Source organism: Typha angustifolia, chromosome 9 (genome assembly GCF_048772165.1).
Source record: "Typha angustifolia cultivar Huaian chromosome 9, ASM4877216v1, whole genome shotgun sequence".
NCBI lineage: Eukaryota > Viridiplantae > Streptophyta > Magnoliopsida > Poales > Typhaceae > Typha > Typha angustifolia.
The window spans coordinates 1,733,799-1,755,725 of NC_133247.1; the positions used below are offsets into that span (position 1 = coordinate 1,733,799).

At 38.3% G+C, this 21,927-nt stretch overlaps 4 protein-coding genes across 4 annotated transcripts; 1 reads left to right on the forward strand and 3 right to left on the reverse strand.

Annotated features, from left to right (window-relative positions):
* Nucleotides 1-379: 379 nt before the first annotated feature.
* On the reverse strand, nt 380-9,573 carry LOC140767254 (uncharacterized). The gene is made up of 14 exons (XM_073107102.1): nt 8,983-9,573; nt 8,030-8,116; nt 7,451-7,554; nt 7,258-7,308; nt 4,946-5,117; nt 4,531-4,845; nt 3,784-3,987; nt 3,204-3,704; nt 2,889-3,098; nt 2,329-2,517; nt 1,929-2,101; nt 1,426-1,578; nt 1,265-1,346; nt 380-1,180 (listed from the first exon to the last, which is right to left on the reverse strand). Exons 1-14 carry the CDS (start codon nt 9,382-9,384, stop codon nt 782-784), a joined length of 3,042 nt encoding a protein of 1,013 aa, XP_072963203.1. The 5' UTR covers nt 9,385-9,573; the 3' UTR covers nt 380-781.
* A 1,082-nt stretch (nt 9,574-10,655) lies between these two features.
* LOC140767551 (pistil-specific extensin-like protein) lies at nt 10,656-11,528 on the reverse strand. The gene is made up of 2 exons (XM_073107510.1): nt 11,307-11,528; nt 10,656-11,155 (listed from the first exon to the last, which is right to left on the reverse strand). The coding sequence occupies exons 1-2, from the start codon at nt 11,482-11,484 to the stop codon at nt 10,833-10,835; spliced, it is 501 nt and encodes a 166-aa protein (XP_072963611.1). The 5' UTR covers nt 11,485-11,528; the 3' UTR covers nt 10,656-10,832.
* A 523-nt stretch (nt 11,529-12,051) lies between these two features.
* LOC140767544 (phosphoglucan phosphatase DSP4, amyloplastic) lies at nt 12,052-17,668 on the reverse strand. The gene is made up of 15 exons (XM_073107497.1): nt 17,541-17,668; nt 17,359-17,446; nt 17,212-17,253; nt 16,600-16,702; nt 16,360-16,436; nt 16,202-16,278; nt 15,926-16,006; nt 15,311-15,443; nt 14,782-14,841; nt 14,418-14,474; nt 14,144-14,239; nt 13,248-13,307; nt 12,738-12,845; nt 12,532-12,662; nt 12,052-12,447 (listed from the first exon to the last, which is right to left on the reverse strand). The coding sequence occupies exons 1-14, from the start codon at nt 17,564-17,566 to the stop codon at nt 12,537-12,539; spliced, it is 1,134 nt and encodes a 377-aa protein (XP_072963598.1). The 5' UTR covers nt 17,567-17,668; the 3' UTR covers nt 12,052-12,447; nt 12,532-12,536.
* Nucleotides 17,669-19,122: 1,454 nt separating this feature from the next.
* Nucleotides 19,123-21,380, forward strand: LOC140767552 (probable glucuronosyltransferase Os03g0107900). The gene is made up of 3 exons (XM_073107511.1): nt 19,123-19,999; nt 20,087-20,331; nt 20,440-21,380. The coding sequence occupies exons 1-3, from the start codon at nt 19,334-19,336 to the stop codon at nt 20,921-20,923; spliced, it is 1,395 nt and encodes a 464-aa protein (XP_072963612.1). The 5' UTR covers nt 19,123-19,333; the 3' UTR covers nt 20,924-21,380.
* Nucleotides 21,381-21,927: the final 547 nt, after the last annotated feature.

Below are 21,927 nucleotides of genomic sequence, written 5' to 3' on the forward strand. Positions count from 1 at the left end.
CTCCTCTCCGCTTGTTGGCGAATGAAAGTGAACTAGTGAAGGGGTACTTAATTTTGGTTATTTCTCTTCCTTTTTCTTTTTCTTTTTCTAATTTCATCAAGATAACTTCATTTTTGACTTTGGGATGCTGCCACCTTGTATAAAGTGGAGAGTTTGTAAGTTAAATTTATTTAACTAATGTGATTATAAAGTGAATTATTTTGCAAACGATTCGAGGAGACTAAAATTGAGATAAACATATGAGTAAAAACTGTGTGACTGTCGTCTAACTCTCGAGTTAGAAAGAAAATACTACGTAAAGAAAAGAAAAGAGAGCAAAATTATTGAGAAAGAAAAGAAATACCGGTGCAAATCCTTACATATGCAAGAAAAAGAATACAGTTAAAGATAACCTTACTTATAAGGGCATTTATACTGAAAAACTTTCCTTTATCTTCTCAATTTACAGGGCCCGGCCCAGATGTTACAACTACCCATGAGCTACAAGAGTTCATTTTGGCATATAGTAAGAAGAAATATCAATCAGTGGAAAAAAGTTCTATTCCTAACCTTCCAGTCAGCAACAATAGGGGTAATCAATAAAAGAATATAAATCTATGCTGCTTGCTCTTCAGATAGTCAACTCCTTTGGAGAAGAAATCAAGGGAATGAAAAGAGTGTATATTCACACCATGGATGTCATCTTCCGGTAATTCTTGTGAAGCGAACAACCTCCCAAAATTCATGAATCCTTTTGACCTTCGAGAAAAGATAATCAGAAAGTAAATCACTGATACTGATACTATCGTGATTTCTCTTTTTGTCCCAGTGCTTTCTGTTTGTACCCAAATTTATGCCTTTCTAACAGCTTCTCCTTGGTCTTCCTCTTTTTGTCCATCTTTTGCCTATACCTTTCTTCTCTCTCCCTCTCAAAGATCCCTTGCCAATGCACTTCACCAGTTGAAGGCCACAACCATGGGCCACCAGAATGCATGCCATCATCTGCATCCTCCGCCAGATCCTCATCCATGCTCTTCAGTAAAGTGAAGTTAAAGTATTTCACCCACATTTCTCTTTGCACGACAGGATGCTGCTCCCTGAGCTCTCCAGAGATCGGATCAAGGTAGACCATCTTCCTGGCACTGTGATAAGCCCAAACGTTGACAAGGACTTCCAATATTCGACAGTAGCAGTGTTTTTTCTGGGGTCACAATTAAACAAAATAAGGTGGCTCTAATATTACATTATCAGAAATGAAAATGACATTGTAGAGAAAATTAAAAACCTCTAGCTTTGATGATCCCAGCAAGCATGCAGCAGGACTGCTGTAATTGTGGCTCAAGCTATCAAGTGAATCGACAAACATCCTGAAACATGGGAGAATAAGTGTGAAGCCAAAAAATTGGCAATACCATAGAATTTTTAATTCTATACCATAGAATTTACCTTGAGAACATCACGAACTCTAGAAATGATGGAGTTGGCATTACCCAGCTATGAAGAATAGACCAATAATCACCATTACCAGGCATTGGTGGCAGGACTGCCATGTGATCAGGCAGCTCATACATCAATCTGAATGCATCCTCAAATAAGGCACTACAGAAGATTGTTAAACAGTCAAACATAAACAGCAGTTGATATGGATATGCCTAGATAAAATATTTGCGAGCAAAGTATGGGTATAACAGCAGATATTTCTTTACAGAAATTGTTTAGACTTAAGAGAACCTACAGAAGATTGCAGAAATGTGCAAACCAATAAATTTCCCCAACTATTAGGGGCAATCACATCAATTAATGGAGTAAAATGCTGTAAAAGAATGATGCATAAGAGGCAGGAAAAACAAAATTTTTCTTTTGATGCACAAGTGTTGCTTTTAACTTTGCTGATCAGAAACAGAGATCAGAGAGTGAAATGATTTCCATAAGGTTTGTAGCAACTGCACCTGCAACGACCAGCATTTTGATGATCACACATTGACCAGAAGTCGAGATTTATATTTCCTCCAACGTCCTTCTGATCCATAACCATGGGCACCCAATAGTAGACAACATCTCCTTTATTTTCTGCCAGAATAGACTCCTCTAAGGCTTCTTCAGCTCTTTTAGACAAAGAAACCTAATTGAGGGAAAATATTGTCAGTAAGATCTCCAATCACCATGTTGTTTTTTGCAAAATACCCATTTAAGCAAATAAAATAAATGTAAAAGAGAATAAGTATCTTTGCAAAGCCTAGAAAAAAAAATCTACTAAATGCATACAAGGTGAGCTTTCATTCACAGGCTGCAAACTGGGTCAATTAATTGAAGTGAAAAATCAATGGGGAATCTCAGAATATGTTTTACCTTTCTTCCAGCAGCATGCCATGACTGAAACCCAATCCATGGTAACTTGTGTATGCTATCCACCCTGTTAGCTACTGCAAACATGGACCCAAACTCGCAAAAAAGGTCCTTGTAATATGTCTCATTTAAGATATGGAGCCGGCTAACTGCATCTATGTCGTCGGTCCTCGATCTTCTGGCTCCCTTGGACTGAAGTAGGTATGTGAGAATGATTAATTAGCACATAATATGGGTACACAATAGGATGCATAGATAAACATAAATGAAGTCTTTATTGTAGGAACGGCAAAAGATCTGCATAGCAGTATCTGGGATGAAACTATACCACTTCAGTTATTACGCAAACATGATTAAGGGAAAGAAATGCATGAGTATTACATCACATGATGGATTAGAAAAATGTATCATAAGAAAGAAAAAGAAAAGCAGATGATTCTGAATCAGGTGATACTTCCAGAATGGCCTGTAAGTAAATAGTAAGTTGACTAAGACACTGCAAAATATGACTATATCAAAAGAAAAAGGATGCAATGAAAGCTAACCAAATTACAGAAACATACAAGAGTGATTCCACGGTACATAGAACCGTGATGAAGAAATGGCCAGGCCCCCTCTCCACTGTAGATTTCATAGATGCACACTTGCTGTCCAGTCCTCTCTAATTCACCTTCATCACGTTCATTTCCTTCAAATTTCAGCTTTTCGGCTTTACGAGCATTCCGATATACATCCTCCCATGATCCTGAAGTTTTCTCCATCCTTTCCTCAAGCTACAATTGATCCAGAAAATTAGAATCGTCAACTGCAATAAAAATCCTCACAAGCAATGAAGATTCAAGAAAATGGTAGCCACACTAAACAAGCAAACAGCTTACCTCCTGCATTTCTCGCCTTTCAATGTCCTCAGAAATTTCCATTTCACTTAGGTCATCCCAATCCAACTGGGTAGGGTAGTCATATACGGAAGTGTCATTTCCAACATCTGATTTCTCCTTGTGGGTAATTTCAGCAAATTGCGCCTCAAGCAGATCCACAATTCTGGAGTGATTATTATGGTATTCTTCAGTTTGCTTATCACCATATTCCTCTCTGGTTTTCTTATCAAACAAATCCCATAACCAGCTATTTTGTTTGATTTGAGAAACAGAAGCTGGCAGCTTCACATCTGATGGAAATTGAATTACATTTTCAAGAAGCTTTGCATGAGAAGTAATACAATCATATGCTAGCATGTTCTCTGATAATATTTTAGCCTGGGAAGCGACAACACGAGCTAAGTCAGACAACTTCTTTTCTTCTATTACAAGTGAGAGAGCTCTAGCTAATGTGTTTGAGTCACTAGGATAAAATAGGAAGCCATGAACCCTGTCTCTCACCTGCAACCCGGAACTTGTATTAGAAAGGAAATGACTTAAGCAGTTAAATAGTATCAACAAACAAGAAAAGAAAGCTTACATGTCTCGTTATTACAGTCAGATTTGGAGCAATAATGGGAATTTCAAAGGACATGGCCCGCAATAATAAGGGAGGAAAAGTAGGTTCCTCTTGGAAGGAACCATAAAGAACAATATTGGCCATCAATAACAAGCTGTTCACATCATGCTCCATAGAGTAGTGCCTTACAAGACCATTAGGAAATCCCATATGTGTAGCAAGTTCCTAAGCAACCGCACAGAAGTATGAATTCAGTCATTGGCTACTAGATTCAGTCATTACTAAGTAAAATCTACCATGACTAAAGAACATCTCAAGAGAAAAAGGAAAAATAATCTTAATAAATACTAATTAGTAATTACACCATTTTACTATGTGAGGATAAAGAAGAAGAACCATGATTATCACAATCAACACTACAGATTACAGTTCATAAATGCCTACTGGAGAGCTACTCAGTTGCAGCTACAACGAAGAGAAAAAAGAAAAGGTGTCACTAGACAGAGGAACTGCAGTTCATATCATGAGAACATAAAATTGACTATTTGAAGAATTACCATAAGAGTTTGGCCAGGCAAGCACACGGTAATAATGATGAGGAATATTAAAGCAGACAGAATGACCATACAATAGCTAACCATATTGCTGGATTCATCAATGGTACCGGAATACAGCTGTATTACAACAATCCAGATAGCTCAACATTCAAAAACAAACACTAGCAAGGATTATTACCTGAAAAGAGAAGTATCATCAAATAATAATTACCTGAAAAGCGGAGCCATAAGCATCTGTAGAATTCCCACATAGAAAGACAAACTGTACTCGTAAATCCTTTCCTCTTGCAAATTTCAGAATTTGTGGCACTAAGGCATGCAAGGCTGCCGCAAAATCCCATGGTAATTCATCGTAGAAGAAATAGCTACCAATTACTAGAATAATAAGGTCTTCTTCACTAAATCTGTAATTTTTCCGAAGATGATCTTGTTGATGAGACGAAATATAGCTTTTACTTGCCCAGAAGTCTGCTGGAGATCCCGGAATAACCATAAAATTTCCAGTATCAATTGAGGAATACAGCAACTGAGAATGAAATGATCAGTCAGTCAAAGAATCTATATTCACTTCTTTTATTTAGTCAAATCTTGCAGCAACAGAAAATGGAAGGGAACAGGATTCATACAGGAAGAGAAAAATCTGGAAACACAATAACATCAGCTCTACTAAAAGCACTTCTCCATTGAGTAATAAGGTCTTGCAAGCCCTGGTCAGTATAATGGTTAAGACGCTTCCCAAGAATATCTTCATGAATAAGCCAGACCAGTGGAACAGATGTGAAAGGCTCCTGCATAAGACTGAATATAGTCTAAAATTGCTGAGTTACAGTATACGCACTGAATGGTGAAAACACACAAACATAAATACACATCTTTGAAGCCGAAATAAAAACTAAAACACATTGTCAAGGAAATAAAATACAAGTGGCATAATTCAATTTGTAGTTGCATTTCCTTAGCTTGGCATGTGAGTTATCTATTCTACAATTGCAAATAAACTTTAGTCACAGGCATCCTCAGGCACCTTTAACAGATAGGAAACCAAGCATCTAAAAACATGATACAGAAGGGAAAATCTCCACAGTGGAATTCTAAAAGTATTATTCCAACATAAGAGAATTAGAAGGACCTGAAGAAAAATTCCAGAGCATATTTTAACGGCCGGAATTACAATAGGTAACAGTTAATCTGATGTTTACAATGAAGATCTTTGAATACTTCAAATTTTTGAGAAATAGGGAAATATCTACAATAGTATTCTATGTTCCACAAAATGAAAACAACAACATACATATGGATAGAGAGGTTTCTTCGTTGACTCAAAGAGGTTGCATTCCAAGTGGAGACTTTAGAGTTCAGATATTTTGGCCTCGTTTAAACTATGACCACAGTAAAAAAATAAAGACTGTAGTCCAACCTTGCCTTTTCCATGGAAGATGCTGTGGGAAAGTGCACCTGAAAGGTTTTTTGTGTCTGTGTAGTGTGTACAAGGGTGTAGTTGAACCAAGCTCTAAGTAAACTTGAATTGAAAAAAATTTCGAGCCTAGATTTGCGATCAAACTTGAATTAAAACTATTTCAACTCAAACCAATTTTGAGCTCAAGCCTAAACAAACTGATCAGTAAATAATTTTAAGCCTTAATCAATTCAAGCCTAATTTCAAGCATGATCAAGCTTGATTTAAACTTGAATCAAGCCTAAAATAGGACAATTTAACTATAAAAATATAAACTAATAGAAAGCTCCATATATTTAGAAAAGATATGACTCAAGTATAATTCAGAACTAAACTCTAAAAGATCAAAGTCCGTAACAATTTGATCCTATTTTGAAGATCAAGCTTGAATCAGCTCTTTTCAAACTGAGCTTAATTAAGCCTTATCAAGCCAAGCTCGAGCTGGCTCAATTATTTTGACAGCCCTAAGTGTGTATCGTGTAGCATTAAATTCTAGTGATTTATAAATTGAAGAAATAAATAAATAAAGATGAATAAGTGATGGAGTCTAGTGTTTCACATTCTCCTTCATTGTGCCCCTGTCAAAGGGCTTTAGCTTTGATCTTGGTCATCTTCCAGAAGTTGTGGATTAACTAGGAAGGAGGAGCAGAAATTTACATACATGATTGAAGGCTAAGGTGAAAAACAGGAGGATTGGCAGTTGGCAATGTATATTTTGTTTGATTTGAAGAAAGTGAATCTGAAGTCTCTTTCACGATCACGCATGGGATGCATAGGTTGAAAAGAAACTTTTATGAAAGTTTCGAATATTTGATCACTAGAAGGTAAACTGAGAAGTATAAAACTTCTTTAATTTGCAGAAAACATGTTTGTGGCAATTATTTAAAAGCTCCTAGTGACCACTGGTTTTCAGTGAAGGTTCTTTTGTAATTAGGTTGCCTTTCCACTAGATGCTATTGATTTAACTCTACTATCACTTATCAAATAGACCATTGATATTCAACTAACCTTATTTGAAGTTTTAAACTACCAGAAATTGTGACGTGGACATCTAGGAAGGCTAAAATTGGACCTCATGTTTTTATCAACGAGGTATTACATACAAATAATCCAACCTTTTGGCAAGAATATTCTATCAAGAATCTTCACAAATATCAAGGGTGTGGAGGTATTTCAAAAAGTTATTCACGTCCAACTATTTTTATCCTTATGTAAGATAATGTACATATTTTTATGATCTGCTTTATGCCAACATCACTGATCAAGCTCATATTTGGAATTAATCTCCATTAAAATTATGCTTGATGCTAGTTGTTCTCAATCTCTTTAGATGCCATTGAGCTTCAAAGTTTAAGACAATAATAATAACAATACTAAAAATGTCAAATTCATTGACTAGAATTTATAAAGCATGTGATCCTTGGTTTGACAAACTTTTGACAGTTCAAGACAACTAGATGGGTTAAAAGAACAATTGCGTACCTTGAAATAACTCCTTTTCCTTCAAGAGAACTCAGAATTACACCTTCATAACTAGTGGCACAAAAAATAAGGGAAAATTATTATGAAGGAGACAGTTTCCGATGCATACAGGAATAGTAACTAACTCTTCAATAAAATATGACCATTAAAATACTTATTTACATAAGTCACCCCCTAAATGTACAAAACTCACTTTGACCAGTCAATAGAACAAGAATTCTCCGAGCTTATAAAGTATAGTTCATGACCAGCATCTACCCACAAGTAACTAGCCCCTCCATCCTCTACTGTGTAAACCTGCTTAATAATCAATTTACAAATCATACAAACAGTAAGGTGTTCAAACAAAAAATGATTAAACAGCATGTTAAATGAAAACATGATAAATTATAATCAATTATTTTACACAACCAAAGGCCCAGAAAATTCCTACTTTAGAAATCTTCCAAGGAAACAAGTCTAGAGGTGTATAAAGCATTAACTTTTAGAATATCTCTACTCTACTAATGGATCAATTTCAAGTGTCTAGAAGAATAGAAATAAGACCTCAATCGTAAGCAGATAAACAAATTCTGACATGTTAATACTGAAATCAAATTTATGCATAAATTTCCTATTGCAAGATATGTTCCAGAACATTGGAAGATACATGCCACTGAATTCTATTACAAGGACCAGGGAACATACAGAGTAAACTGACAGGAGGTTCTCATGCATGATATTCTACCACATCAATGAGACAGTTCTCTGAAGAACATATAGAGTAACTCACCGTAAACTGATATCCCAGCTCAGTAAGACTTTTTGCCAGAGTTAAAAGCATCAAAGATTGTGGATCTATACCCATAGTTCCTATAATCTGTAATAATAAGAGCATTGTCAAAGTTCAGAAATCATATTATAGAAAAGGATAAAAGGAGAATTAAGACATCTTGAGGTTAAAATCATAGACGAATGAAACCCAAACTCTAAAAGGAATTAGAGATGGGAATTTCAGCATAAAAGCATTACTTTCGTGCCTGTAAAATAAGTCCTCAATAAGGAAATATTTATGGGCCAACTGTAAAGCAATTAGTCACTATTTGAGACGGCATCTAGCAATCAAACTTGACAATGAGCCATTAGAATGATCTTAAAGTCAATCTAGGAAATTGATGAACAAGATAAATGCTAAGATCATTCTTCAGTGCTATCTGGAAAGAGAAAAGGTCCAATTAAATGTTGTAATACTTAATTCATGCCTTCCCAGAGTATAACTTCCTAATGTAAAACAGAGTTAGCATGATCTTACCCACTAGAGCTTCTTATATGATGGGGGCGTGTCTAATGGGTTTACACGATGTAGATTAGAAACAATTTTGCTAAACAATGTCCAGGAACTAAATTATTTCCCTTTTATGGTCATAAAAAGATGCCTTCAGACGGATTTCAGCGGAAGTACTTGGCAACCAAGAGAATTTAATAAAAGGAACAGGAATCAAAACGAACAAAGAAGTAAAGTATTTTTTGTAGCCATCACAATTAGCTCAATTAATAATTTATTTGCAACAAGATTCCACCAAAGCAAAAACTAACGAACTCCTTCCAGCCAAACCTAACAGTGAGCAAAGGGATACAGAACCGAACTCAAACATCAAATCTCGAAGCCAAAAGCTAATTTTCGAGATCAAGAATATATTGAATCTCGAAGCTAAAGAAAAAGTAAAGAGATCAAGCATCACTCACGAGCGCCAACCTCGGCGGTCGGATTCCGAGGCTCCCCCGCTCGGATCTCTCCCGCTCGAGCCCTTCCCACTGCTCGAACCGCCCCAAAACCGAGGGCGGAACAAACCGCAGCACGCTCCCCGACGGCCGGCGGGCTCCACGCGACACCTCATCATGACCGGACAAATCGCCGCCAGCGATAGACATGGATCGCTGCTGCCAGATTCCGAGGACAAACACTGCGGCGACAGCGAGGCCGAGGCCCCCGTAGATGCAGTGCGATCGTCGGCATTGTATGGCCTTCCTGCCCTCCCTCCTCTGCCTTCCTCCGGCGCGATCCGCAATCCGGGGGGCGCCGCCGGCGTCGGTCGGGAGCCTGAGGACATCGGGGTGGGTTCCCCTCCTCGAGACTCCCGGAAACATCGCCTTCTTGATTCAACAACCGAGCTCGAGGAGGCGCAGGAGACGAGAGAGAGAGAGAGAGAGAGAGAGAGAGAGAGAGAGAGGGAGAAGAGATCAGCGATTACAATTGGAGATTAATGCATCAGACAGAGAGAGTTGAGAAGTGTGAGAGCGCCAGAGAAGTAGAATAGTAGAGAGAGAGAGAGAGAGAGTGTGTGTGGCGAGTAGCGAGTATTAAGCTCTAATAAGAGTTTCTTGATTCGCATTAACAACCGTCTTTATTCTTTGGGGCGTCTTTATTGGTGGAAGGTTATTTTATCTAATTTATTATATTCTCGTATTATTGTATTATCGTTGTTAATTGTTATCATTTTTTACTTAACGTGACTCCTGACTCCTGAGATCTGGCTCTCTCTATTGTAACGTATAAAAAATACGATGTATTTATCTATATACGCGCTTAAGTGTATTCATTGGACAGTCCTGATTTAGCCAAGAGTCATATATATATATATATATATATGATGGACAGCGATGGCAATGAAGCAATAAATGGTTTCTTTTGCACTTTATTTTTCTCCACTTTTAAATTAGAAGTATATTTGGGGTATAAATCGAATGGCAACAAATGAAAGGTGATTTAGGTAGCCTTTTGGTATTTAATTAAATACGGGAGTTGAATTGAAAATAATGAAAAGGGTGTAATCCGGAATAAACGCATATAGTATTGGAAAATTCTATGTTTTTAATAAGTAAACAGAGGAATGTTGCAATGAACCGTGATTAGTATAAGCTGCAGCTCCGGAAGGAAATAGACGTCAAGAGTTATTTTAATGGACCAGAGATTAGATTAATTGTTCCATTCAGTCTTTGGGCTTCTTCTTTATCAAATACATTTGATGGACCTGCTAAGCTTTCTTATTGTTAAATTAACCAACTAGGCCAGAAAAATATAGCTGTTATAATATAAATAATATAGTTAATACGTATCATATATATATAAATTATGTGGACTTGATTATAATAAAATATATCAACTATATAAATTATATATGCTAAATTATATATACTAAATCACCAAGTTAAATTATAAAAGCCCTCAAAACTTATCAAACTAAACTTATATTTTCTTTACAGAGTTTTAAGTGGAGTGTTGAAAAAATATATGGCCAAAGATCTTTTTAAGTGTTTGTTCCCTTCTTGCTTAATTCCTTTAAACTACTTGAATCAATCATTGAAGATAATATTTATCTATACACACACCATGTTGAAACCTCCAATAAGTACTCTTACTCTTAATTACTGGAAGATTGACAATATATTAAAACTGAAGTAAAAAAAAAAGGAAAAAAAAAACACATAATACCTCTTATAGACAACACAAGTAAGAACTCCATCCCTCCATCAACAACAACAAGAGAAATAAAAAAAGAAAAAATATATATAGTACAAGAACACGTCATCCAGTTCTACTGGGGCCCATTGTCGGGCAAATCGCACTGAGGGGTAGTAAAGTAAAAAGGGCCCACGGTGTACTTGATCACGCCGGGGTACACCTGGGTGGGGCGGTGGAGCGAGACGCCGGACTTGCCGCCCCCGAAGTCGGTCATGAGATTGCAAGTGGCGCTGCCGGAGGAGACGAGCCGCACGGCGCAGTTCTCGGGCTCGATCTCGATGCCGTCTACGTTCTTCGTCACCGACAAGTCGAACTCGCCCTCGGCGTCCGCGAGGTCGCTCGTGTGGTACACAACCCGAGCGCGCGCATCCATGCACGTGACGGCCACCTTGCTCCCTGTTCAGAAAATAATGTTAATTTTGCAAAGTGACACAACTTGTTTTTTAATTGTTGAATAAATCGATAAAACTAGTTTAAACTATGTAAATATATATTAAAACAGGTATATATATATATATATATATATATATATATATATTAAACGTACCTGGGATAGGGGCGGCGCCGTGTGCCCACTGGTTCCAGTCCTTGGAGCAATCCTGACACATCACCTTCCCTCCGACCTGGAAGACCTCCGTGTTGTAGCTCGACCATCCTTCCACGCCAAGGCTACTCATGATGAGTACTGCGGCGGATAGCAGAGCCAGGATCGAGCACCTCTCCATCTCTCTCTCTCTCTCTCTCTCTCTCTCTCTCTCTCTCTCTCTCTCTCTCTCAAGCAATGAGCTCGTCTTCTATGGGTGCGGTAGATGTTTTGAGTTTTATAGGGAGGTAAGAGGGACGACGTGGAGACGACTTCTATGGACGTGTATCCCATTAATTTTATTTTTCTCTTGAGCCGTAGCCAGGATATATATAAATATCAAATATTCCCAAGCAACGACCAGCAAATATTAACTACGACTTATTTTCTTTTCTTTAATCTGAGCAAAAATGCGTATGGCACTTTATTTTAATTTAATTAGGATTTGGAGGGTTGCTTGTATCAGTTAAATCATCTTTTCACGTCGGATTATTTTAGACATTTGAACTCATAATCATCTCTTATTAGGACCTTTTGACCATAACTAGGCATAGGGTCCGATAACAAACCCCCAATAACCCTGATTGGTTCAAAAGTTATCGGGATTTTGCCCTTTTAGGATGATTTGCCATTTGGCTTTAAGGGGAGGGTGTTAGTAGTCTTTTGTCCAACCTTCCAACAGATGCTTAGATATGCCTAGTCTGCAAAATTTTGAGAGAACCAATATCTACAACATTTGTAGATATCCTGTCTTCCAATATATATACCAGAACAATTTTTTCTCAAAAAAGTATAAATATCAGAACAAGATTAAAGTCTACGATTTTCTCCTGTACTTAAATATCAGCTATGGCTGTAGATGTGTTTATGAGATAAATTATAAATATAAAGGCGACGTTTCCCTTATTTTCTGCCAGAAAGAAATGCCGCAAGGATCTTCTTATTTGGACTACTAAAAGGATTGCAGTATCTATATACAATGTTCCACAGGATCCTCGGCCAGAGTCTGCTTCTGAAAAATGGCTGATCGTTCCATCTTCCTCTGATGTTGAATAAATGCGATCGCCAGCCATATTCGTCCACTAACGTCCATTTCTGACCATACCTTTAAAGATAAAACGCTTAATCATTTACCGAACAAATTATCTAGTAACCACCTACAGCATCAAAGTAGAAGTGTAGAACTAACCTTTGTCACCCACTATGTTGTTCTAAGAATTCTCTTATCATCTGTCTTTCCTCCTTTGTAAGATCAACATCTTCACCAGTTAATCGGTTCCGCAGTTCTCTTGTCTCAGCACTTGTATCGCTACTGAAAACCTGCAAGAAGAATGAAAATTTTAACCACACTACCATTATACTAAAACAAACCTACTTCAGGGTGGAGTAACATACTTGGATATAATTGTTTACATGGCCATCGCTGTTTGGGCTTGTCACTAGTTCATCCTTGTTCAATGTCCATTTACCATCAACTATATACTTGTACTCATACCACCCTTCCTGAGAAATGCGATTGAACAATATAGCATGAAATTTACTAAAGATATGATAGACTGTACTCTGTCCATCACTAGGAATCAAAAACTTCATGCTTGCACTTTGGGCTTCAGAACATGAAGAGTATAAAGTACTTATTCGATTTACTCCAATAACCATTGACATGCAGATAACGGAAATCAGCCTTTACATAGGATTCAAAAAGTCTAACGAGCACATAACTAATTAAGCATATCTAGACTAATATGGGCAGAAATTAAAGCTTTGCTTTGTCATTTAGGTGGCCAAATCACTCAACTTTTGTTAATATCATAAAAGATTAGGAAGGATGCATCATGAAAGGTTAAAAAGTATAAAAGCCTTCAGAAGTTAAGATGTTCAGCAACACAAGATCAGAATACTCACAGGCAAGTTCCTCTCTAGAATCCAGACTCCTTGCTTCTTATCATATGTCAAAGGTATACTCTGCACATATTAAAAACTTACATAAGTATATACAATCTTAAGTGAAGATACTAGCTGATATTGAGGTTCATTTTTCAGCAAAACGTGTAAAAGAATAATTACAATTGATGATCATAATTTTGAACAAATAGCTAGCGAAGTGTTCTTTCAGGGTTTTCCATCAGAGTCAAATGTCAAGGAAAACATAGTATTTGTTGCTTCACCAATTATACGTCCCTTGTGTGAATATCAATTAGTCCCTTGAAATGCAACCTGAGTGTCCATCTCTCTTTCTTCTCTAGCAGTGAACAAATTTATTCCATGTCCTCTCACCCCAAACAGAAGCAAAGAAGAAGATACAACTAGTGCTCCTTCCTGCTGAATTCCCCATCACACCTCCTTTATGATCCTTTCTACTAATTATAGTCAACAAGGTAACTATCATTGCAATTCAAAGATTCAAACTTCAAGATTAACTGATCCTCAACATTTCCATTCATTAGAGTCATTATAAGCAAAAAGAAAGCAAGTATATCTTGCCATCATCTGAAAACTGGAAAGTGGTTGTCATAAATAACCATTCACATACAATTCTGTCATGAAAAAGACCTGCGAAATATGAACACAAGCACTAATTTGGGGAGTCCAAGTGAGAGAGCTTTCCTTCATATACTGTGAAAGGGCTGTAATTTTGATACTCTTCTGTCTCCAGCTAATGGCTCTTATCAGTTTTGATAATACCCTACGTTTTAAATTTCTAATGAAACAAAGCTATGGCCTTTCTTCAAACAAGAAATAAAAAAGAAAGAAAATGAAGGTAGAGAGTGAATAATTCCTGAACATTCTAAAGAAGTTACCTTCCACCATCCAACGTCAAGCCCAGACACTTCTACCGAGGAACAATTATCATCTTTCCACCTTAAAGTGATAGGATCCTTGGATGGACCTGTGAGCTAAACAACAAAACAGGGCAATGAAGATTGACAACAGAGTCCATCTTATGGCTTCCCATGATAACTTGTCATATAAAGAGATTCATTGCACATACCCAAACTACAGAGGTAGGCTGACAGAAATTCAGGGAAGCAATATTTAACTCAGAAAGTAACTTTAGAAGATAAAGGAACTTACAATATCAGCAGTTGCATTCTTAATGGCTTCCAGTTTAGGAAAACAAGCCCGCTTACTCTATATAGAGCACCAAAATCTTAAGTCAAAACACAGAAAGGTTTCTCTCCACGATCATAAACCACGTAATATATTATTTATGAATTTGTCTGAATCAGTTCAATACAAAAGATAAGATAAACTAAGTTCTGGTATGGAATTAGAATATAGTGACCGTAAGTATACTTCAAATTCAAGGTCAAGTATTTTCCAAATTCAGGAGGATTGAAATCATATAGGATATAGAAAGCAATGTAGGGAAGATATTTACATTTTAACTTGAATCTACTGGTCTACAATATTTCCTCAAAGAAAATATGAAGGGTACCTGTAGTAACTGATTTGCTTCACCAAGTTTATAGCCTTGAACCCAAAACATATATGCAAGCTGGAATTTGCAAAACATATTAACAAATTAGAGATGGAACAAATCTTCGAGGTCATAGTCAACATCAACAGGATAACAACAATGATCCTTACATAATACTAGAAAAAGTTTCAGATAGTTAGATGTATGATAAAGAGGACCGTTCCCACTTAAAATATATACACAATGTGAGAAAGGTCATAGCCATTGTTTAATCATTGTATGGTAGAAATTGACCAGAATAGCACTCTATACATGACATTGTCATACCGAAAAAAAAAAAGTCTTGAATTTTGCAAACTTCAGATTTGTTCTCGCTCATTTTGACAATTTACGTAAAGCTGAACAGTACCTCAGAAAATGCTAACAAAGCAAAAGAAATCTATCTACTTATCCTGTAAACTCGGCATATCTATCATATTCGGAGATCAAAAGATATGCACAGCAGCATTAACAAATAATAATGTTTTGCATCATCTATAAACCATACCGCAACAGCAGGAGCTCTTCCAAGTCCAGCAGTGCAATGTATGTAAGTAACCCCACCATTGCGATTTATAACCTTGTGCAATTTGCTAACCACAGCAGGAAGCCTCATCCTCAAATCAAATACATCGAAATCCCTGATATGTCTTCAATTAGAACATCAGACTGCATACTAAAGGCTTAATTTAAAAAATTGTTCATGCACACTAAAGCTTTAAGATGCACAAACAAATTGAAAAAGGATGTATGTAAATGGTAGAGTAACTCGATTACAATAATTAATTACACACATCAGACTCTCTAGAAATGTACATGCATTTCCAAACTACATAACTCAACTCTAGTTTATAAGAATAGTGATATTTTTTTTATGTCTGAGCATATAATACTGCCCATCCAAACTCTTAGGGTAACACCGTAACACTCAGGTCAACTTAAGAAGCAGCTACTTAAGAATATGAATTGGGGTTTCTTGTCATAACGCATACTATAGCAGGAAATAAGTCCAACTGTCCCACTAAAAGATAATGATCTAGATATTTATTAAATATAATTTTCAACATAAAAAAACATATTTTATCATAATTTGATGATATTATCCCGCGCATCATAGATGTACCTGATTTCTGCACGATAGTGATCAATGTCATCACATTTCAGGGCATGCTCTTGAATGGCACCAATGTCAACTCCAAAGTATCTGAAGATTCTAGTGAAGGATGCAGCACATAAGTAGATATTTTGTTGCTGTGAGAGACATTGATATACTTGAAGCAGGAAGAGAGCTACGGATACAGACACGTAAAATTTTCTCTAGTTGTTCTTAAAGTATTTTACCAGAAAAATGTTAAAAGGAAATTCAAGCAAAGTTTCTTCTCATTATCAACCAGGATACTCAAGGTCTGGGTTTTGTTGCAAGCAGAAAATTGTTTTCACTCCTATCTTCCGGAGCTTGTCGACATCTAATGGGGTCTGTAATCAGAAGATGTCAAATCAAATAGTTAAAAAAGGAGGAATAAAGACAATTAATTTATCGGGAGACAAGAAGAAAACCTGCAAACAGGAGCCCACAATCAAGTCTGGCCGTATAAAATTGTAGTTCATTCCAAGTTCATGTCTATATGTCAAGACTGGACCATATTTTTGCAAAAGATATAATTTACAATTAGTTCACCAAAAAAAGAGGACCGGAAATATTCTTCCAGCTATGATCGCTTAAATCGAGTCCGACATAGTTAATTACGATCATAGCTTTATATAGTCAGCAGAGAACACGAAATATATAAAACTTACCTGCACCCATAGCTTGTGTCATATCGGTGCTATATGTTTCGGATTTTGCATCATCTTCCTGAGAACTACTCTTCTCAGTATTGGAAACAGAGCCAGGGTATGCCTAGAAAAATCAATCCATGTCATCTAGCAGTAAAAGACGGTAGTCAATTAACATGTATTTTATACCTCGGTTAAACATGCAAACATATTTGATTACAATTTTGGTGATTCAACGGCCTATAAAGTAATATCAATATCATATGTGAAACATTCTTTACGTAGCTTTTCCCCTGAATTATGCTGATGGTAAAATAGTTATTACTTACGGAAGGAAAGATGTTACATCACCAACTTATTTATCTAATTAGTAACACCTGTATTTTCTTTAGTTTCATTTAAAGCTATCTGTACCAAAATTTAACAGACTAAAGGCAGCAAAGCTAAGATACATAATTAGTAAAATTTTGTCCAGTCCCTTGATCGAAATAAGAAAGAAAACAAGAAAATCTTGAGAAAATTTTAGTGGGAAAACATAAATACTCTACCATCTCTACAAAACACGATCATAGAACGCATATCCAATAAACTTATTCTCCAAGAAGCGAACATTTCCCAAAACAGGTAACTTACATTCGTGACCACATTCGCCCGACGACCTCCATGAACCATCCCCTGCGGAAACAACGAGAGGGAAAAAAAAATCAAATTCAGATTATCCAATATCCTCCAAACAAAAGAGCCAAGAAAACGACGACACGATCTAGATCGAGAAATCACCAAATTCAACGCCGGAGGCCTCCTCGAACGATTCTTGGATGCATCCAAAGGCATGAGAGAGGATCTCGAACCGAGAACCAAGAGCTCTCTGTTCAAAATCGGATCAAGATGAAAAAAATGGACAAAGAAACTGAAAATAGAATCCAAAACTAATAAGAAGGGAGAGATAGATTTCTGCTCACTTGGAGAGATTCTGGAGGCAGTTCATAGCTCCAGAGAATATCTCAAATGGAGAGGATATAGTAAATGGAGATACTTTTCGGTACTTTTTTCTGTATAAATAGAGGTTATTGAATCCGCTAGTGTACCATAAAAACTATGCCCCTCTCGTCTATTTGGGATCGCGAGAATCCCGTGGATCCAACGGATCCCGTTGTGCCACGTAGCGTAGCACGTGTTTCCTGTGGAGGAAAAGCGTTTGGATATTTAGTGCGTTCTCGTCTAGGGAGGGGCAGAGAACGAGAACGAGATATTATTTGGAAAGCTCCTAAAAAAGATCTCGCGCTGGCGAGAACCAAATGTCACGTGGCACGCACGCTTCGCTTCCTCTCCTGGGCCGACCCCTGAGCATTCTTCGGGTCGGGTCGGGTCGGGCCCAACTGGAGTTTGGGCCCGACCCGTTGATAATAATTAAAAATTATAGCTCAATATTGGTGTACAAGAAAATATTAAATTATGGTTATAAATAGTTTAGACATAAAATTTAACATTAGAATTGTCATTAAGCCCAGCCCAATGAAATTAAACTTCTTAATCCGAGTAACTATAGGGATAACCATGCTCAAGTTACTCGTGCGTTGTTATTAGTATAAATAATTTAGAGTTTGTATAGTTATTTTTATTGTTGTTCTGAGATTTTTGTATACATTTCAAAACACATCTTATTGCATCTAAGCCTCCATTATGATCTTTTATTGAATTTATTAATTTAACTATACAATTTACTTATTTCCCAAATAATTGAATGACTGATTTGCCCTTATTAATTTTGCTAACTATAGCACACAAGCACACAAGCCAAACATTCCATTACTTAGCATCCGGTGACTATAAAATCTATGCAAATAAGATAGTTTTTTAAGATGTATAGGTCCACAAATTAACTATCAATAGCAGGAACTAAGTCATTAATATTGGTGGAAGATTCAATGAAAGAGAATGGCAGACATTCCTACCTTAACCATCACGTAATAACTAATAACTATATCCCTCTTAAGTTCTTAACTGTAGAGGCCTCTAAGCCTACATGAAATGAGGCCATTTATTGAAGATTTCAAAGCAAAATTTAATGAAGTGCTCATGCTCTTTTGTAGCTAACTCAGTAGGGAGACATGTAACCTCTTTATCTCAACATGAATTAATTGTAATATTACTAAATAATATTATATTCTTATTTGCTCTCTCTCTCTCTCTCTCTACTAATAATTCCAATGGAAATTTATTGTCTCAATATTCGAAGCTTTTTATTCCTTGCGGAGAGTGAGGTTCAAACAAGACGTTTGTTCTAACTACCAATTACTGTAATGGTTACAGGCAACTCCCACAGGTCACGCATTAAATTGTTTTTTTCTTTAATTTTTACAATTATCGTTTAGAAACAAAGCTCTCTCTCTGTCTCTTTCTCTCTATGAGAAGACTCTAGAAAGAAATTTCACTTTATCCTTAATATTTATTAACTAAACCTATAACATTATTTTTTTTATCTCTAATAATTGCATCATTACAACCACCCTAAGTAATTATGTGAATAAATACTAATCCACTTCCTCCCCGACTTTTTGTCCTTCTTCTTCCTCCTCCCCCTAAAAGCTCCGACCACAAAGAGAAAGAAGAGTAAGAATAAGGGAAAACAACGACATCCCACTTCCCGATCGAATTCCCTTCATCTCCACTCCACTTTCATCTACTCCTTTCGAAAACCCCACCTCAACCTCCTCTTTATTCTTAATTTATTCCAGTTCTTTTAAGCTCAAATATGCCTGAATCCAGACCACCTCACCACCCAAGAGCCTTCTCCTCCACTTCCCACATGAAGCTTTTACCAAGAAGAACTCACTTCCACCACCACCACCATCACCACCACCACCGTTATTACCACTACCTGGAAAAGCTCAAAAAGTACTACAAATGGCTGATATGGTTCTTCCTCTCCATCTACCTCTTCTTCTCCAGCACCACCTCCTCCTCCCACTTCCTCTTCCCCCACCCACTTCCTCTCAAGACCTCCATCCAGCTCAAAGCCACCTCGCGAGCCTTATCCGAGACCACCTCTCCCTCTTCCCCCCTTCGGATCTATGTCTACGATTTGCCCTCCCGATTTAATCGGGACTGGCTCTCGGATCCGCGGTGCGGGACCCACCTCTTCGCCGCCGAGGTGGCGATCCACGAGGCCCTCCTCGCGAGCCGGGGAGGAGGGATCGGCACCGACGACCCCGACGACGCCGACTTCTTCCTCGTCCCCGCCTACGTCTCGTGCAACTTCTCCACCCCGAATGGCTTCCCCTCGCTCCGCCACGCGCGCCCCCTGCTCGCCTCCGCCGTTTCCCTCGTATCCTCGCGTTTCCCCTTCTGGAACCGGTCGCGGGGCCGCGACCACATCTTCGTCGCCTCCCACGACTTCGGCGCCTGCTTCCATCCTATGGTACGCACCAATCTGCTACGACGGGCGTATTTTAGCATAGCTTTTGGGGTGAGAAATAACGGGCGGTCGTTTCTATAATCTGTTTAGGAGGACGTGGCGATCGCCGACGGGATACCGGAGTTCATGAGGGAGTCGGTGCTAATACAGACGTTCGGAGTGAACCGCCCGCACGTGTGCCAGGAGGCGGATCACGTGCTCGTCCCGCCGTACGTGCCGCCGGAGGTCGCGCGCGAGTTCCTGGAGCCGGAGAAGGCGAAGCGCGACATCTGGGCCTTCTTCCGGGGGAAGATGGAGGTCCACCCCAAGAACATCAGCGGCCGCTTCTACAGCAAGTAAAGTTTCCTTATCCTCCTCCGCGGAGCACCATAATTGTAGATTATTATAATGGCTTATTTGGTCGCACGACAGCTTTAATTTTACATTATTTAATTATTGTGCAGGAAGGTGAGGACCGAAATATTAGAGCGCTACGGCGATAACCCGAAATTTTATTTAAAGCGGAAGCGCTTCGCCGGTTACCGGTCAGAGATCGCGCGATCGGTGTTCTGCTTGTGCCCCTTGGGGTGGGCCCCGTGGAGCCCGCGACTGGTCGAGTCGGTGGTGCTCGGGTGCGTGCCAGTCATAATAGCGGACGACATCCGGTTACCGTTCCCCGAGACGCTCCGCTGGCCCGAGATATCGCTGACCGTGGCGGAGCGTGACATAGCGCGGCTCGAGGAGGTGCTCGACCACGTGTCGGAGACCAACCTCTCCGCGATACAGCGGAACCTGTGGGACCCGGCGAAGAGGCGGGCGCTGCTGTTCAACCGTCGGATCGAGGAGGGTGACGCCACGTGGCACGTGGCGAGGGAGCTCGAGGGGAAGCTCGACCGCTCGTGGAGGCGGCGCCGGAGGTACGAGCTGGGAACCGTCACGTGGAGGTAGCGGAGCTGCGGTTATTCTTGGAGGCTTTGTGTCACGGAAGAGGGCGGAGGAGGGTTTCTTCGGATAGGGTGATGGGGGCGGGCCCCACTGTAGCTGTCGGTTCGATGCTTCGTGAGCTGGAGATGGCGACTAGAGACCGACAGGTGTGGGTCCCACACCTCGTATACGAAATTGATTAAATTTTATTTTTGTAAAGCGGCATATAAAAAGTGAAATGTTTTTATAATATTTTAAATCTCGGGGGGGAGGAGGCGGTTGGAGAGGAGGTTGGAGATTTCATGTGATCTGTGTTTGGCGTAGAGATGAAGCAGAGTGGGTAAATTTTGACCGTAATGTTTTTTTTCGATTTGGCACGACATGGTCACTAGTATTTTTAAAGGGGAATCTACCAGCCGGTCTATACTTGTAATTTGTTATTATTCTACTATCAAAAGTCAAAACATAGGATAATAAATGAGCGAATGGTCTTCTTCGTCTTACCTTCCCTCTTTATTTTTATTGGATGATGAACAGATGGTTCTCCATTCTCTCGGATACTTTTTCTCGGTGGAGATTTAGTTTCATATTGGACCCAGCTACGTTCAACGAGTTTCTTTTCTTTAGCGTTTCGTATAAGATGCAAAACATTGAATACTTCAACATTTTATCTCAGATATAAAACGAAAAAGTATGTGGTTTAGTATGTGCAGATTTAAGAAGGAAAGTATTAAACAAACATAATTTATATTTATCCTATACAAATCTAAATTTAATATTATTACAGTTTATTCTATTATAACACGATGACCTCTCTAATTATATCAGCGTTTTACATCAAGAATAAAACGCTAGACTTTATATGCTTTATAATTTATGTGAAATACGGTAAAACATTTTTCATTTGGTAATATAACCTGTCCAAAGTGAAACTTTCTGGTCATAAATTAAATGAGTCAGATTGCTAGTTGGGTAAATAACTGTGGGGAGGCCCCACTTTAGTCAAAAAAAACTCATGTTTTAACTCG